This window comes from Cottoperca gobio, chromosome 1 (genome assembly GCF_900634415.1).
Source record: "Cottoperca gobio chromosome 1, fCotGob3.1, whole genome shotgun sequence".
NCBI lineage: Eukaryota > Metazoa > Chordata > Actinopteri > Perciformes > Bovichtidae > Cottoperca > Cottoperca gobio.
Genome location: NC_041355.1, coordinates 21353274 through 21370061, shown reverse-complemented (window position 1 = coordinate 21370061; position 16788 = coordinate 21353274). Strand labels below are relative to the sequence as shown.

The 16788-nt window shown below is 42.6% G+C and overlaps 1 protein-coding gene across 1 annotated transcript in view; it reads left to right on the top strand.

Annotated features, from left to right (window-relative positions):
* naa15b (N-alpha-acetyltransferase 15, NatA auxiliary subunit b) overlaps positions 1-16492 on the top strand; it is a 16577-nt gene extending 85 nt beyond the window's left edge. Inside the window, exons 2-20 of the mRNA XM_029439751.1 lie at positions 5576-5660; positions 5743-5847; positions 6644-6801; positions 7794-7928; positions 8445-8598; positions 8891-9010; positions 9139-9234; positions 9437-9543; positions 9743-9815; positions 10614-10783; positions 10890-11042; positions 11737-11865; positions 12009-12222; positions 12332-12525; positions 12673-12781; positions 12876-12974; positions 13150-13293; positions 13736-13833; positions 14869-16492. Of these exons, the coding sequence (XP_029295611.1) occupies positions 5576-5660; positions 5743-5847; positions 6644-6801; positions 7794-7928; positions 8445-8598; positions 8891-9010; positions 9139-9234; positions 9437-9543; positions 9743-9815; positions 10614-10783; positions 10890-11042; positions 11737-11865; positions 12009-12222; positions 12332-12525; positions 12673-12781; positions 12876-12974; positions 13150-13293; positions 13736-13833; positions 14869-15066 (2541 nt within the window). The 3' untranslated portion in view covers positions 15067-16492. The remainder of the gene's footprint in view (positions 1-5575; positions 5661-5742; positions 5848-6643; positions 6802-7793; positions 7929-8444; positions 8599-8890; positions 9011-9138; positions 9235-9436; positions 9544-9742; positions 9816-10613; positions 10784-10889; positions 11043-11736; positions 11866-12008; positions 12223-12331; positions 12526-12672; positions 12782-12875; positions 12975-13149; positions 13294-13735; positions 13834-14868) is intronic.
* The last annotated feature ends 296 nt before the right edge of the window (positions 16493-16788 follow it).

Sequence of the window (16788 nt, the reverse complement as noted above, 5' to 3'; positions counted from 1 at the left end):
TATATGTAGTTAATACAGACAACTGACGAGTTTAAAGCATAATCGGCGGCACTCTGTGTGCCAGTGTAGCTCCCCGGCTGCTAGCGCCTGCTCCAGTGTGTTAGCAAAATGGCATCATTGAATGGGCAAGCTAGCCCGGCCCTGACATGCGCTGTCACTGTAGCGTGAAGCCAAAATGGTTGTTCTTGACTTTGTTGTGATTCTGTCAGACGTGTTCGTGGTCATTACCATACAGCACTACTAAAAACCACATTGGTGCTGGTTGAAATAGCCGGACTAGCTAGTTAGTTGCGATAGGCCTCGCCGCTTGTCACACACAACAACCAACAACTTAACGCTGTGTTCCACGATGGCTAACTCGCCAGCCAGTGTAACGGTCGTGTATGCTGTTAAGTTCACCTCACTAACTACCTCTTCTAAGTATGTTGGTCTTCGTTTGTTATCTCAATGCATAGTAGGTGTTTTTACCAGAATATATTTGCACGTTTGATTTGTGTCAGACATGGGCCATGCTAACCAGCTATGCGAGCTCAGCCCACTGGATGGCCATTTGACGTTAGCTAATCGGCTAACTAGCGGTAGATATCTTGGTTTAGCAGACCTTTGGTAGCTTACGGTAATTGTCGGTCTTAAGCTTTCTGTATGGGACCCCGATCTGCACACACTACCATTACCGGTCTAGGTTGGATAAGGTCAGTGCATGTGTGAAAACGAGAGGAAGCGAGGGACGGACCGGTGTGACTGTGTCAGCAAATCTGTAGCTGCTTCAGGCCTGCTGTGCTCTGGCAGCTAGCTACCCACCCATACATGCATCCATCCTCACTTTCATGTTTGAGTCTGCACACAGTTTTATGTGCGTCAGGGGAATTGTTGAAAAGGTGTGAATGAAGCCTACGGGATGTGACTGTAACAGAACTGTGTAGGAACTCAGTAAACAAGTATTTATCTTTCTGCCGTGCTTATTTACTCTCCGTGTGTGCATCTCGGCACGGGCATCTAGTTGCATACTTTACTGAAACTGTGTTGGCAGCGACCACTTAACCGGCACTGACCAATTGAGATAACCTTCATTGTTTTGAAAAGTAGGGGCTCTGCTGGGAGTTGGTGGCTGTTTATCAGCACATTGGCAGAGGGCCTTCATTCACTTAAACAGACCTGTAACCTGCACCTGATCTTGAGCAGTTGGAGCCTGTGTTTGCTGCATACCTCAGAGGGAGTATTGCTTTTCCTTGAGCTGTTGCTGGGCCGCACTGATCTCACACTAAGTTGTAAATTAACCTATTAAAAAAAAAAAAGTTAAATTATAGTACATTTCTTGTGGAACACAGACGGTGACATTTGTTAAATCACTTGACAAATAACAACTGAGATGAAGATGTTTTTGTTTTGGACAATAATGCAGGAAACATTTAACAAAGTTACAGAAAAGCCTGCACTACTTTTTGCCAAGTTGTTTTAATTCATGCAAGGCACTGCTACTTTTGAAAAATTATTGTACTGCAGGTTCCATGGTTTGTCTTAAGTTCTTCATGCGCATCTACGATGAGTATATAGAAGGCATTTATCAGAGTTTTATGGCACAAACATTTTTCAGCTAAACAGATTCATTGTTCAACACATGTCTATAATAAAGTGGGGTGACCTTCAGTTCTTGTTCCTAGTTGAGAACAGACTTAAAAGCATTTGTCTGGTTAAAAGTTTTGTTGTGTGAATGAGAAAAACCCAGAATATGACTCATTATCCTTTTCTGTAGTGGGGATGTGACATGAGATTTGAAACAGTTTTCTCTTTGGCTGTAGTCGAAAGTGGACCGCACCCCTATTTATTTTTGTTTTCCCAGATTGAGTGCCCAAATGCATTATTAGAAAGTTGGCAGGTTTCCAACTTCTGCATGGCACTGGAGTTTGATAAATTCCCTCTTTTGTGGTAGGGGGGAGACAAACTTTTCCCTACTGTTACCTTTAACCTAAAGTTGGCCCTTGCACCAATAATCTTATTAAAAATAGAGATTTTCATCAATGCTTTGTTGCAGTCTTGTTCTGACATGAATATGTTTTGAGCTGCATTTGAACTTGCAGGGCAATGCAAAGCATCCCTAATTTGTCTCTAAGCTGACTAATGGATGTAATTCTTTGAACTGGACTTCCGGGCATTTCAATTCATTGCACTGATACCTGTAGCAACACGCCCACACAACGGTACGTCTTTTATTCAGTGATCAGCATGCTGTGGGACAAGTTCAGAAGAGTGGAACTGAGTGTTAAAATTATTTAACTGTTTAGATCAGGGGTGGGGAACCTCTGGCCTCCAGGCCGTATACGGCCCGCGAGACCATTTGATCCGGCCCTCGAGGTAATTCATAAACACACGCAAAGAAATCAACTAGAAAAATAAAATAACAATCTAGACAGTAATAGATGGGCGATTGACTGTTTTTCCTGGCCAAGATCAGAGTCCTTGAACGCAACACAAGCGGAACGTGTCATCACATGGTCACGTCATGTCAAAAAACTTCAATATTAAACGAGACGGTCATTGACATCAGTGAACGCAGCATGGCGAGTGTAAAACAGAGAAAGGTGGATGCGGAATGTCGCACTTTCCAGGAGAAATGGACGAACGATTATTTCTTTGAGGAAGCAAAAGGCCAGTGTGCCTAGTTTGTGCCGACAGGCTTGCGGTGAAACACGAAACATGCCGAACTGCACGAGCTGACATGACGAGTGCGTTTGGATAAAGTTAACGCTCTTCGGCGGAGTTTGGCCCAACAAGCAGCTCTCTGCAGAGCGTAACATACAAACATGGAAAGATAGAGAGGTAGACCACCACACCAAGAACAGACTATTCCACCACTGCTGTGCAATATTCACTTTATCTTCTATCAACCTCTTGGTACTTATATTATTTTTATTATATTTAATTATTGTGTTCTGCCTTTTTACTTCATATGTTCTTTTGCTGGAACAAGATACATTTCCCCGTTATGGGACTAATAAAGGATTGTTTCTGATAAAACAGAAAGATACATGGATAAAAAAAGTTGCTTTTTTGCATTTAGCATATAAGAAAAGTGAAATGAATGGGCTGCGTCTTAAAACATTTTTGCAGAGGTTATGAGTTCAATAATTAGTACGGCCCTCGAAGGATGTTTTAAATATAAAAATGGCCCTTGACATGAAAAAAGGTTCCCCACCCCTAGTCTAGATGCAAATATTATTATTATTTTTTATAAGAGTCTGAATTTCACAGCTTATGAACATGGATGCCCTAACTTTTCAGAATCTAACTACATTTAACTACCTTCTAAGGTAATTCAGTATGTTGACACCCTGGAGGTCGGTGAAAACAGTTGTAGTACAATTTTGCACCATCATCTTCAGTGCTCTTCACTAATGTGAACGCTTGTGAACAGGCGATTTGGAAAAAATATGTAATTGCGATTACTTGACTGATATTGCAGTAGCCATATGATTCACGGTATTGAAGGAAATTGATTATTTTTGCAGTATTATTCATATTTTCATTGAAAATATATATTAAAATGATCATGGTGTGATCTTTAGTGAGTATCTCTACAAAACCATGTTTTTTTTCTCTAGAATACAATTTGTAGGCCGGCACATCTCTGCAGCGCCACAATGCTTAATTCAGAATGATGAAGTTTTTCCTTTAACAAATACTGCGCCTCCTGCAATTTTGGATATTGCACTAGTACATATTACAATAACGATTCAATTTTGATTATTTGTTCAACCCTTCTTACGAGTTGTAAACCCGAGACTCCTCTTCCTCACCAACTTCCTTTCCACATCATTTGGGAAATGTTTTCCTAAATCTAACGTTTGCACTCCTCGCAGCGAGCCCTGCAGCTTAGAGCCAGCACTCTGACAGATTCTCTCTGTAATAATCTCTGGGGGGGGTAGCAGAGTTATTTTTGGGTGAGGTAGAGAACATGCTGAATAAGCACAACTGGTAGTGTTAATGTTGCTAAATTTACATTAAATGCAACAGTATGGTTGTGTACTTGCATAATGCATGTCTAACTTTATGAACTGACACTTGTAGACATTACTGACGACATTGTCTCCTGTTGCCTATGTGAAATTGTGTTACAAGTAAATGGTGTTAGTCCTTCCAATATAGCTTTCTGCAGGGCTCAGTGTTTGTTAGTTTTTACAATAATGGTTATTATTAAGACCCAATGCAAAGCTGTCATTACATTGATTGTGGCAAGCATCAGCCGGACCAAATATTTGTACTTGTTCTATAACAAGTTTTGATGTAATAGTTTGTTATAGTTCCTCCAGCACGGGATGATGGGAACATTTCACACCACGATCATTCTGGTCAAAACAATTGCGATTCATGATAATAATCATTCAGATAAAATTCACCACAACTTAACTTTGCAATAAAATCCTATAGTGTCCAATCCCCACTTCCTCGTAGATTGAGTCTGCCTGTGGAGAGAAATTGGTCAGTAAATCAGATGCTTCAGGTCTGGGTACACGGTGACAAGGTTGTGCCATTGAGGCTAGTAATATGGCTGGCAAGTGTGTGTACATCTTGTAATGACTCACCATTAGCCCCTTACCCCCTTGAACAGATGGGCTTCTTTTCACACATGCAACTGATTTGGACATATGCAATTTTTTTGTCACATTGTCCTTCATGCAGCTCCATTAGACAGTTTGTGGATAAAGCCGCAACTGACAGGACATGAACCTGTTTATTCTCCTCTAGCCCAGAGTCCCTGCTAATGGTGCAATTCTGCACTTGTTCAACAGTGAATTACATACAATTTTCATAACCGACCGTGGCACCCATATGTGAGGATAACGTCATAATAACAGTCACTCACACACACACACACACACACACACACACTCAGCTTAACAAGAGAAGTGGTGTACTGCTGATTGTGCAACTGCATACTAAATAAAACTTTAAGGCAAAAAGCTGGTAATTCCTTTAAGGTGGTGTAATATTGTGTTTGTCTTAGTGAAAATTCTGATTCAACATTTATGCTCGGCTGTGTGCAGAAGGTTGATAAATGCTAATATGGGTAGTAATTCTGGACTTCATTGTCTGCTTTATGTTCTGCTGTTGTAATAACATCATTGCTGGTGAACAATTATGACCCACTCTGAATTGAAACTGCTGACTTGGCAACACTTTATTGTTCCTTGTTCTTTAAGGTCTTTTTAATGTTTGTCGAATGCTGTAACATGCAGGTCCAGCTTGTAGTGCATAAGTATAGATCACAAAAAAGAGAAATAACGATAAGTATCATTTTTATACTTTATCTTTCTGCTAAGATGAGCTTTCTTGTGTGGGTCTGTACAATGCTGAGTGTTACGCTGCAGATCCAGATGAGAGACCTGGAGGGCTACAGGGTGAGCACTGACAGGGGAACTATGAGTGGATGCTTTCTCTCTTGTTTGAATGTTGTTGAGAAAGGCTGGCCGATATGTCTTATTAATAATATCTTGATATTTTAATGACTTTGTCTCTCTCTGAAATATAACTCCTGTTCTCTTGGCTTAATGTGATTTCTCTCTCCTTCCTTTGGCAGCGATGTTACGAACACAAGCAGTACAGAAATGGGCTCAAGTTCTGCAAACAAATTCTATCCAACCCTAAGTTTGCAGAACATGGAGGTAAGCTGCATATGTATGTATGAAAAAGTGTGAAATATGTGCTGTATTTCTTACTATCTGCTGTACCATTGTCTCTCTGCAGAGACCCTGGCGATGAAGGGACTGACCCTGAACTGTCTGGGGAAGAAGGAGGATGCCTACGACCTGGTGAGAAGAGGCCTGCGCAATGACCTCAAGAGTCACGTCTGTATCCTTATTCATGTCATGGCACACTCTCAGTGAAGGAGATATGCTCCGGGTTAAGTTAAATGAGTGAACGTTTGTGTGATGCCACAGGACCTTGAGATGCCACGCACAGTGCTGAGGAGCTTTGTGTTTGTGGAGTATAGTCAGCACTTCCACTCTCTGTTGCTCTCTTTCTGCCTCGCTCTCTCTCCCCCTGTGACTCCCAGGCCTGACTGAAATCTGTGCACATTTCCAGCAGATAAGTGCTGGACAGCCTAAGCTGAAAGTCATCACATCTGTGAGCAGACAACACTCTCAGCTTCACCAGTCATTTCTTATCTTGAGAGCCTGTGGCAAAAATGTGTCTTGTTTATGTAGCGTTTACTTTGAGGGGTGCATGCTGGTGTACAAAGGGTTTTGTTGGGACTTGACAACAAAACATTTTTTAATCAATTGTAGGGTATCGTGATGGGCATGTTTAATTATTTTCTGATCTATTTATGGACTAAGCAATTTATGGATTAATGGAGAAAATAATGAAAGGTTTCCCTTTTCAGAATGATTTCCCTCTTATTTGGAAAATGTTGGCCGACTAACTTCTTCAAGAAGTTTATAATACGGAATTTTTATTTTTAAATGACCATTAAGTGATTGATACATAATGGATCAGCTCTAACCAGGAGAGGCTCATTTGGCCGCAGTAACCACAACATCTGTGTGCACTTGTGTGTACTTGTGTGTGTGGTTTTTTAATAGTAGTTTGATTCAGATTAATCAAATGGAATGGAGTTTGTTTCTTAACTCCACATGCACCCCAGGCTGGCATGTATATGGACTACTGCAGCGTTCGGACAAGAAGTACGACGAGGCCATCAAGTGTTACCGCAACGCTCTGAAGTGGGACAAGGACAACCTGCAGATCCTCCGAGACCTGTCCCTGCTGCAGATCCAGATGAGAGACCTGGAGGGCTACAGGGTGAGCACTGACAGGGGAACTATGAGTGGATGCTTTCTCTCTTGTTGAATGTTGTTGAGAAAGGCTGGCCGATATGTCTTATTAATAATATCTTGATATTTTAATGATCATTCATTATATTTAAACTGTATTCATGTAGATTCATTTAGATAATGTATTTATTTATTATTGACTAACAATATGGAAGAAAAAAAAGCACACGCACACTCTCCTAAGAGAGAGCTCTGTGAGAGGGAGAAGAGTAGCGAGTCTTGTGCCCGCAGCTTAAAGAATTGTGACAATTTCTACTCAATGTTTGCAATATAGTCATTTACCACATCCCACGTAGAACAAGCCGGATACATTTTGAGTATATTCCATATATTGCCCACCCCTAATTCTGAGGTACGTTTTGGATTATCATAATGAAAATAATGTTTAGCCTTCCTGCCCCACTCGGGGTCAGCCACACCTAGCTGTGGGCAATAAGGTAACTTTTCTTTGTTATACGAGAATAGAACAGCCTTAAATACTACCATCTGTCCCGCTGCCTCGTCCAGGACGAAGTATGCCACTGATTTGGGGAGGACGGAGCATGTCGGCAGGCAGATATCAGGTAACAGTCGGGCTTCACAATGTAGAACAGCTCTCGTGGGACACAGCCTGGGATTCAGATGCTTTTTAAGAGAGGTATGAAATGGCAAGTTGAAAGGATTAAAATTATGGATAAGCGAGGAAAGGGAGGGGCTCTAAGTCTGAGTGTATTAGGTGTTATTCTTTTGTTCCCCCTGAGCCAGATAGTAACAACCTGGTATCCAAACTATGAATCAGCAATATTTCTCTTCCACACTTTGTGCTGCCAGGCGTCTCCTCATGTCCTCTCTCATTACAAATCCTTTGGGCCACACGTCAGTCATCGCACAGAGGTCATTGGTTCATTGTTTTGTCACCCTGCTGGTTCTGATGGTATGCATGGCTAAGTAAACCTGCATTTGCATATATTTGTTCTGTAGGAGACACGGTACCAGTTGCTGCAGCTGCGTCCAGCGCAACGGGCCTCCTGGATCGGCTACGCTATCGCCTATCACCTCCTGGAAGACTACGAGATGGCTGCAAAGATCATTGAGGAGTTCCGGAAAACACAACAGGTTAGACCAATAACTGTTTATCATTTGTCTTGTATAATAAAGTATTTCTCATTTTTCATGCATGAGGTGAGATGCGGTATAAGGATCTGAACCAAGAAACTGGTGTAACAAAGAGGCAGGAATATGAAGTATTTAGTGTATCATAGATGCTGTGCATGAGTAACAGGATTACTCACTTTTCTTGTTGTGCGTGATGAGCTTGATGATTGATGCCTGTGAGTTACAGTGCGTGCGTTTAAGCCATGCCGCTCTTAACAGTTTTAAATATGGGTGTTGTCTCTGTCGTCTGTGCATCGCTCACAACTACAATAGTGCTCACTCTCGCTCTCTCTGGCTAGCTCCTGATAAGACCACACTGCATCCTGTCTTTGTGCCATATGTTGCACAACATGCTGGTGTGACTAGGCAACTGTGCATAGACACCAAGAATGATGCAGAAGTCCACCCAGCAGCTCCACTAGTTCAATGTTTGTAGAAAGAAATGTTGATTTCACTAACGCACATTTGTTTGTCCAGACGTCTCCAGACAAAGTGGACTACGAGTACAGCGAGCTCCTGCTGTACCAGAACCAGGTGCTGAGGGAAGCAGGCCTGTACAAGGAGGCCCTGGAACATCTGTCCAACTACGAGAAGCAGATCTGTGATAAACTGGCTGTGGAGGAGACACGAGGTGGGTCACTGCGCCATACATACTCTGTCAGTACCTTGGAAACGCCTTGTTGGCTCAACATGCATGTATGGGTAAACGCGTGTATACTAGTCCTCCTCGTTACTTTCTACCTGTTGCGTTTCACTAACAAAATGTCAGAAGTGATGTGACGGTTGTATTTTTAATAAAAGAAACTTTGCAAGATTCCAATTCATATTGTTTTGCAATGTTAAGCGTCTCCAACATTTTTTCTTCACTTTCACAACTTTAACTCGCACTTCGTCACTAAAGCTCTTCTCTCATGTTTCTGTAGGAGAGTTGCTGTTGAAGTTGGAGCGTCTGGATGAGGCGACACAAGTCTACCGCCGTCTGCAGGAGAGAAATCCTGAGAACTGGTCCTATTACCGTGGCTTGGAAAATGCTTTAAAGCCCGGTATGACTTATTTCCCTATCTGTTAGAAACACCAGCATCATCACGGACTATTAAATTGGCCACATTCATTGTACAAGCTACAATTGTCGGCACTAATGAAGTTTTTATTTGTTTTTGTTTTTGTCCAGGCGGTGTAGAAGACAGACAAAAGATCTACGAAGACGCCTGGGAGAAGTTCCCCAAAGGACTGGTTCCTCGCCGGCTGCCCCTCAACTTCCTCTTGGGTTGAGTGGCCAATAATATGTCTCCTTTTCGACTAAAACAGTTTTAAGTTAACATTTCCCTGCATGTCGTAGGAATAAATGCACAAGCTAGCAGCTGTCTTCAGCTTCAGCTGTTTGATTGAATTCATGCTATTTTGGTCAACTGTGTGATGCAAAGTTAAGTAAAGTTGTCTGATCTCCATCTCGCCTTATGTCTCTGCAGGTGAGAAGTTCAGAGAGTGTCTGGACAGGTATCTGCGGTTGAACTTCAGTAAAGGCTGTCCGCCCGTCTTCACCACCCTCAAATCACTGTACAACAACAAAGAAAAGGTGACAGCACTGCTGCCAGACATTGTTCTCAATCTATATTGCAATGACACTTTTATCCTCACCTTACATTGAACCAGCTTACATAATGCTCCGAAGGAAAGAGAGGTCAATCTCAGGGAAAGATTCCAGTGTGCTAGATTTAAGTTATTCCCAAGTATTCTGCAGGCGAGGTAATGCTCTCTGTCCTCTCTCTTTGCAGGTGGCAATAATAGAGGAGTTGGTGGTCAGCTATGAAACGACATTAAAAAGCTGTCGAATGTACAACCAGAACGGTGAGGAGAAAATATTTAAATCAGGATGATAATGAATTTGATGTCTTTCTAATCAACACTATCGAGTGTGCGGTGTAGCCTAATGGACCGTTTTTAAAATTGAAATCCTTATTGAAGAAGTCAGTCGAAATAATTGCTTTCATAATGTGATTTCATGCTGCGCACGTCGCAGCAGTTTTCCACACGACCGCAGAACACCTTGCTGAGGAGTTGGTCGTGTGGGCAGCTCACTGTGGCTGCTTGTTGTTCCATTACTCCTGCAATATTTTAAAACTGATCCACTGACAAGAAATGCATAAAATAACAGTACAGTTTTGTAGATGCATTTTTGATTGCGGTTCGTGCTAACGTTGGGGGATGCGTACGTTAAGTTTCCTGTGACTGCGTCACAGCTAACGTTGACCCAAAGTTTTGCCTGTTTTTACAACTTTTAATGTGAAGCAGCAGGAAATGCTACGTTTGCATTGGGGGTGACTTTAAGGGAATACTCTCCTCAATTTAAGTGAATACCCAATCAGTATTGATTTTTAAATGTAGTCAATTAAAGCTATACATTCCTCAGTGCTGCTATATTGACAGAGAAAGTTGAGTTTTTGTCCTGCAGTCAATGCAGCCGCAGTCTCGGCTTCTCCCCGCTGCATTTCTTTGGAAGTATACTCTGGCTGAATATCAGTCATTTAAAATTTCACGTATTACATCCAACATTTCTCATTTGTGTTTATAACTTACAAGTTTAACTGTCTCAACTGTTTTTGTTTTTTACAACCCTGAATACTTAAACTCTCATTTCATTGTCAGATGACGGTAAAGAGGAACCACCGACCACATTGCTCTGGGTGCAGTACTTCCTGGCACAGCACTACGACATGATTGGCCAACAGACACTGGCTCTAGATTACATCAACGCAGCCATCGAGAGCACGCCGACGCTCATCGAACTCTTCCTCATCAAAGCCAAGATTTACAAGGTAACACACGCCACGCATTTGTACTTGTGACTACGGTTCTAACGGAGGATTGGAGCGTTGCTGCTCTGCTGTCATGACTGTTGTATTGACCTTTAACCTCCTTCAGCATGCTGGGAACATCAAAGAGGCTGCTCAGTGGATGGATGAGGCCCAGGCTCTGGACACCGCCGACAGATTCATCAACTCAAAGTGTGCCAAGTACATGCTGAAGGCTGGCATGGTGAAAGAGGCCGAGGAAATGTGCTCCAAGTTCACACGGGTGAGAAAAACTGTCGATGGGCGTTCACACATGTACATGTACAAGATAGTCTCTTCTGTTCCAGAGAGACTATGCATAAGATCAGTGTAGATAAAAAATATAAATTTTACTTTAGAGAACCAAACCCAGAACCAACCGTCATGTTGTTTCCTTGTTATGTCAGTAGGTGGCGATAATTAGCTGTGAATTCGGTAGGGACTGGAGTTAGTAGGTCAGGGTGGCATTCTGTCTCAAAGCAAATTAGTGATGAAAAGTAACAACTGACTCACTGCGTTTACTTACTGCCCTTTACAACTTTTCTTTTCTTCTCTGTAAAATGACATGAAATTGACAAGTTGTGCGCAAAGGTTTCCTACGACTTTTCTTTTTTGGAACTAATTTTTCCGATTTATTCTGACACCACATGAATGCAGGAGAAATGCCCTCTCTCTCTCGAAAGGGAAAAATATTTCTTGCATCCGCTTCAAAATGTAAAGGGTTCTTTCTTGGCCCACGCTACACCCTTCCAACAAGTTCCATGAAAATCGCAGCGTAATTTTTTGTAATTCTACAGACGGACAGAAAACCTCTTTGGCCCCAGTAATAAAAGGAGTGAGAAGTCAAATCTGTTTGCAGCAGTTGACATGATTATAGAACACGTTACTGTTTTATCATTATCTTTGCCCATGCTCGTGTTTTTGCTTTCTCTGTCCAGGAGGGAGCGTCTGCAGTAGAGAACCTGAACGAGATGCAGTGCATGTGGTTCCAGACGGAGTGTGCACTCTCCTACAAGTCCATGAACAAGTTTGGGGATGCCCTCAAGAAGTGTCACGAGATTGAAAGGGTGAGCCCTTATTATCAGGGAGTGTTCTTGTTGTATTATTACATGCAATGTTTGCACACTCCGTTGTTACCCAATTAAATGTGTTTGTTTTCCTGTTTGGGTCAAAGTGCTGATTCTCCCTTCCTTCTCCCCTCGCTCATCAGCATTTTGTGGAGATCACAGATGACCAGTTTGATTTCCACACCTACTGCATGAGGAAGATGACGCTACGCTCCTACGTGGATCTACTGAAGCTGGAGGACGTGCTGCGGATGCATCCCTTCTACTACAAGGCTGCCATCAGCGCCATCCAGATCTACCTGAGCCTCCACGACAATCCCCTGACTGATGACAGCAAGGAGCTGCAGGCCGACACCGGTGAGTACCATCTGCTCTACTGAGTGTCAGATATGTTAAATGCTCTCCTGGACAAAACAAAAAGAGGAAAGGATTTGGTCCATCATTAACGCCCCGCTCTCTTCTCTAGCTAACCTCTCGGACAAAGAGCTGAAGAAGCTGAGGAACAAGCAGCGGAGAGCCCAGAAGAAGGCGCAGCTGGAGGAGGAGAAGAAGAACGCAGAGAAAGAAAAGCAGCTTAAGAACCAGAAGAAGAAGAAGGAGGATGATGACGAGGAGATCGGAGGGCCGAAGGAGGAGCTAATACCTGACAAGCTGGTCAAGGTTAGAGAAACATGAATCCTAAAACCCTAATTGTCAGAGACGAGACAATAGAGATGTAACTTTGACGCTGCTCACACAGGAACATGTACACTAGCAATCAATCAGCTTAGTGATTTGTGTTCCTTCTCTGTCACTTCCTGTTTATAGGTAGAAAATCCACTGGAAGAAGCGGTCAAGTTCCTGATGCCTCTCAAACACCTGGTCAAGGACAAAATAGACACACACCTACTGGCCTTCGAGATCTACTTCAGGAAAGGTTGGCAAGCACATTTAAATTCACTGACTTCTTTAGTTCTTACTGTGTTGATACTTGTGTCCCTTACCTTTTCATTTCCGGCTTCTCTTTTCAGAAAAATACCTGTTGATGCTCCAATCAGTGAAGAGGGCGTTGGCCATTGACCCAGACCACCCATGGTTACACCAGTGTCTAGTACGCTTCTTTAAAGGAGGTATGAGAGAGGGTTCCTCTTTTCTAACTTGACCTTTTTGTCCCTTTTGTTCATACATCTTTTCTCTTTTAACTTTCTACCCACCACCTCCTCTTGCCCCCTTTTCTAACTTGTCTTTGTTTTGTACATTCCTCCCACCATTGCTTACACATCTTCCTCTCCTCCCTTCTTTCAGTGTCTGATAGCAATGATCTGCCGGAGGGGGTCAGGACTGTGCTGAAGCAGGAGATAACCCGGCTGTTCGGAGACAGCAACGCCACAAGCTTCAACCAGGCCTACCTCACCAAGCACTCTAACTCCATACCACACCGACTGGCTGGTAGGACACACACACACACACACACACACACTTATTAAAAGATAGGTTCATATTTTACAATATATGATTGGGGTTAATTTTCCAAGAAAGAACTGTTGAGTTGATTTTATATTTATTCAAGATCCACGTTGTTTGACTTTTCAAACCTCATCTCCACCCCCTGGCGCTGGTGGTTGTATGTTGTACCAGTCATCTCTGGATATTTCTACCTTGAGTTTTGTTTCCTATTTATCTCTAATATACAGGGTTGGGCTTCCTCTGCCCATCGGAAAACCATCATACACAAAACATATTTAGTTTTCTTCAAATACTTTACTTTTTACATACCTAAAAGCAATCTTGGCTCTCCATGTCATACTCCAACTTTTTAGTTTTAAAAAGCTTTGTTACAAACACACAAACGTCCCCTCAGACTCACGGCTCTCTTCTCTCCCTCCTGCAGCTGCTAAGATGATGGTGTATCTGGACTCCTCGACTGAAATGAAGGCGACAGAGCTGGCCACTGCACTAGATGAGTCACTCAACAACAGGACCATACAGGTAAACCTTCACGGAATTATTCAATGTGACAACTGTGGTAAAAAGTTGGAATACAAATAAGCCGCAAATCGCTTCAGAGAGCGGTGGAGGCGGCACAGCACACCATTGGCAACAGTCTCCCGGCCATTTAGGACATTTTCCAACAGCGGTGCCTCCGGAAGGCACAAAGCATCATTAAGGACCACAGCCACCCATCAGACTGTTCTCCCTGTTACCGTCAGGCAGACGATACAGGAGCCTGGCTGCACCACCAGGCGATTTTTAAACTGATCTGAGAAATGTTCACGCTAACGAGATGATACATTCATGAGATTTATTTTCACTAGTTATTTTTTCATCTACCTACAAAAACTCTAGATTTAACAGCTACAACTTATTCCGTCGCTGCCGTTAAGCGCTGGATAAATAGTTTTTAGCGTCACAACCCCCACGAGATGACTCGTTGTTCTCAGAATTTGATCATTTGGATCTGATAACATTGGAAAGTCTAGAAGAGCCGCATGATTGAATGAATAATTATTAACACTTAAACTGTCATAACAATGACATGACATCTGTCATGACCTCGAAAGAGTCTTTATATATCAATTTTTGTCTGTCATTGAGTGTCATTCGGTATATTATGACACTATTATTGCAGAGGTGACACTCTTACTGTTTGTTACTTTACATGAACCAAGACAACACAACATGTCACAGCAGGCCGAATTATCAACCTAAAGAAACAATTTAGCGTTATGTTAACGATACGTTGAACTGTCATAAGTGGTTGGTTTTGACACTGACTGTCATGAAACAACTATAAATGTCATGAATATTTTCCTTAAGCTCAAATAAAGTGGTAGAAATTTGGACTCCAAACTGGGGGCGTGCCGATCGCCTTCTACTGTAGTACACTGACGGGATAAGTACCTCCAACAACTCCACTTCAAAAAACGTTTAACTTTCCCTTTAAGGTTGACTTTTAAGAAATAAAAATTCCCTAAATTTGAAGAGCTCCCATTGAACTCTTTCCTCCTTTTCTCCCCTCATCAGATCTGCACAGAGGTCCTGGACTGTCTTCGGGGTGCCGTGCTGGGCGACTGCAAGGAGCGTGCCGAGTCGTACCGCGCAGAGTGTCGCAAGCTTTACCCCTACACGTTAGCTTTCACACCTCCAGGATACGAGGAGAACACAAAGATAGCCAACGGTGACGTTTCCATGGAAACTGAGGAGCTAGCCAATGAGATGTGAGCGTGCGACAGAACAACAGCGGATGAGAAAAGGAATTGGGCCAAGCACGAAGCCTTGTGGTACGCCTGGCAGCCATTTTGTAGAGCCAGACACGGGAAGCGAAAATGGGTGTTTCGTTCTATTGGCTCAGCTTAATCGGGTCTGTCCTGGCATGGCTTGGCTCTCTCCCACATGGTGAAAATCAGGACTGTGTGTGTGTGTGTGTGTGTGTGTGTGTGTGTGTGTGATGAGAGCATGTGTGCGGTTGTGTATATTTGTGGGAAGCGGGGGGGGGGGTAGAAGATAACAGAATGGCCATTTTACTTTTTTAATATTGCTGAAAACCAAGCTGAATATGAAAATAAACAATAGTTATTGGCAAACTGTCGGGAGAAACCACAACGGACTGACATGGACTGTCGGATTCCTCGGAGATGATCAATAACGGTAGCAGTAACCACTCGACACGCCTACCGAATACCGATTTCCCCCTATTTTAAAAAAGGTAATTTAAATGAAAACAGGACGCAGCTGTCACTTTGGGACGAGAGACTGAGCTGAGTGGATCTGATCTATGGCAGATCTGTAGGAAGCTGAGCAGGAAGAGTTACAGAGGACCCGAAGTAGATGGCGAGGGCATCCCGCGACCACCGGCCTTTCTGCAGCTACTGTAACGCTCCAGTTAACTGCTGATCTACATGTGGCAGTGCAGCAAACTGAGGAAGGCCTGATCTCTGCAGGGGCACAGCACCAAGAACGTCACCTCGCATGTGAACAGTTTTTTTTGTTGTTTTTTGGTCAGACTGTGCTTCCCTCACTATTCCTGGTTAAATTTGGGAATATGTAATCCTCTGTCTGTTCATATGGAGCATCTTGTAGCACAGATTTAAAAACTGTAAAGGTTGTGTGTTGTGCTCCTTTTCAAATACAATGCTACTCTAACATTTTTACATAGTTCTGAGAGTTGGATAGATCTAAGCAATACAATAGACCCCTTCCTGTCCATAATGGATCAATGAAACACATTATTGATGATGAGCATTTGTAGATCTGGTTGGAGTGGTTCCACTGAGCCTCCTGGCAGAGTCACTTGTGTTGTTGCTGTTGTCACTGTTAGAAATGGTTTTATCTGCATGCGCACAGGGACTCCAACAGTCAGAGTGGAAACATCGTACTTCAGAGGGCTCTTCTCTGCTAATTAAAATGGCTTCTCTTAAGGTCAGAGTTCAGTATCCATGCCCGTTGCCCGAGGTGACAGAAGTGAAACTGTTACATGGCGAGTAAACGTATGAGCATCTGGAATTTGTTTTATTTCTTCCTTTTTCCCCCAATAATCTTTTCTTTCCCCTTTTCCTCTAATTTGGGTTCTAATGTGAAAGATGAAATCTGAGATGGCGATGTATGATATCTCTGGATTTTTGTATTAAAACCAAACGAAAGAAAACAATTGACTGCTTTTCATCTGTCTGTGTAGCCACTGTTAATGTCGACATGCTGCTGGCAGTTCAGACTTAGCATTGTGGGTGAGGCTGACATCACACACGGTCCTCAGCTGTAGCCCCTTTATATACTATACATGTTAACGTTTTAATTTTGTATTTATAAAAAAGAAAACTCAAACCAACTCTGGCTTGGAGTCAAACTAAGTAGATTATTGTATTTAGTAAGTTTCCACAATATTTCCAATATGAAAAATGTAAATGGTTTAGATCATTTTTCTTACAGGAGAGAAGTGCTTGTTCG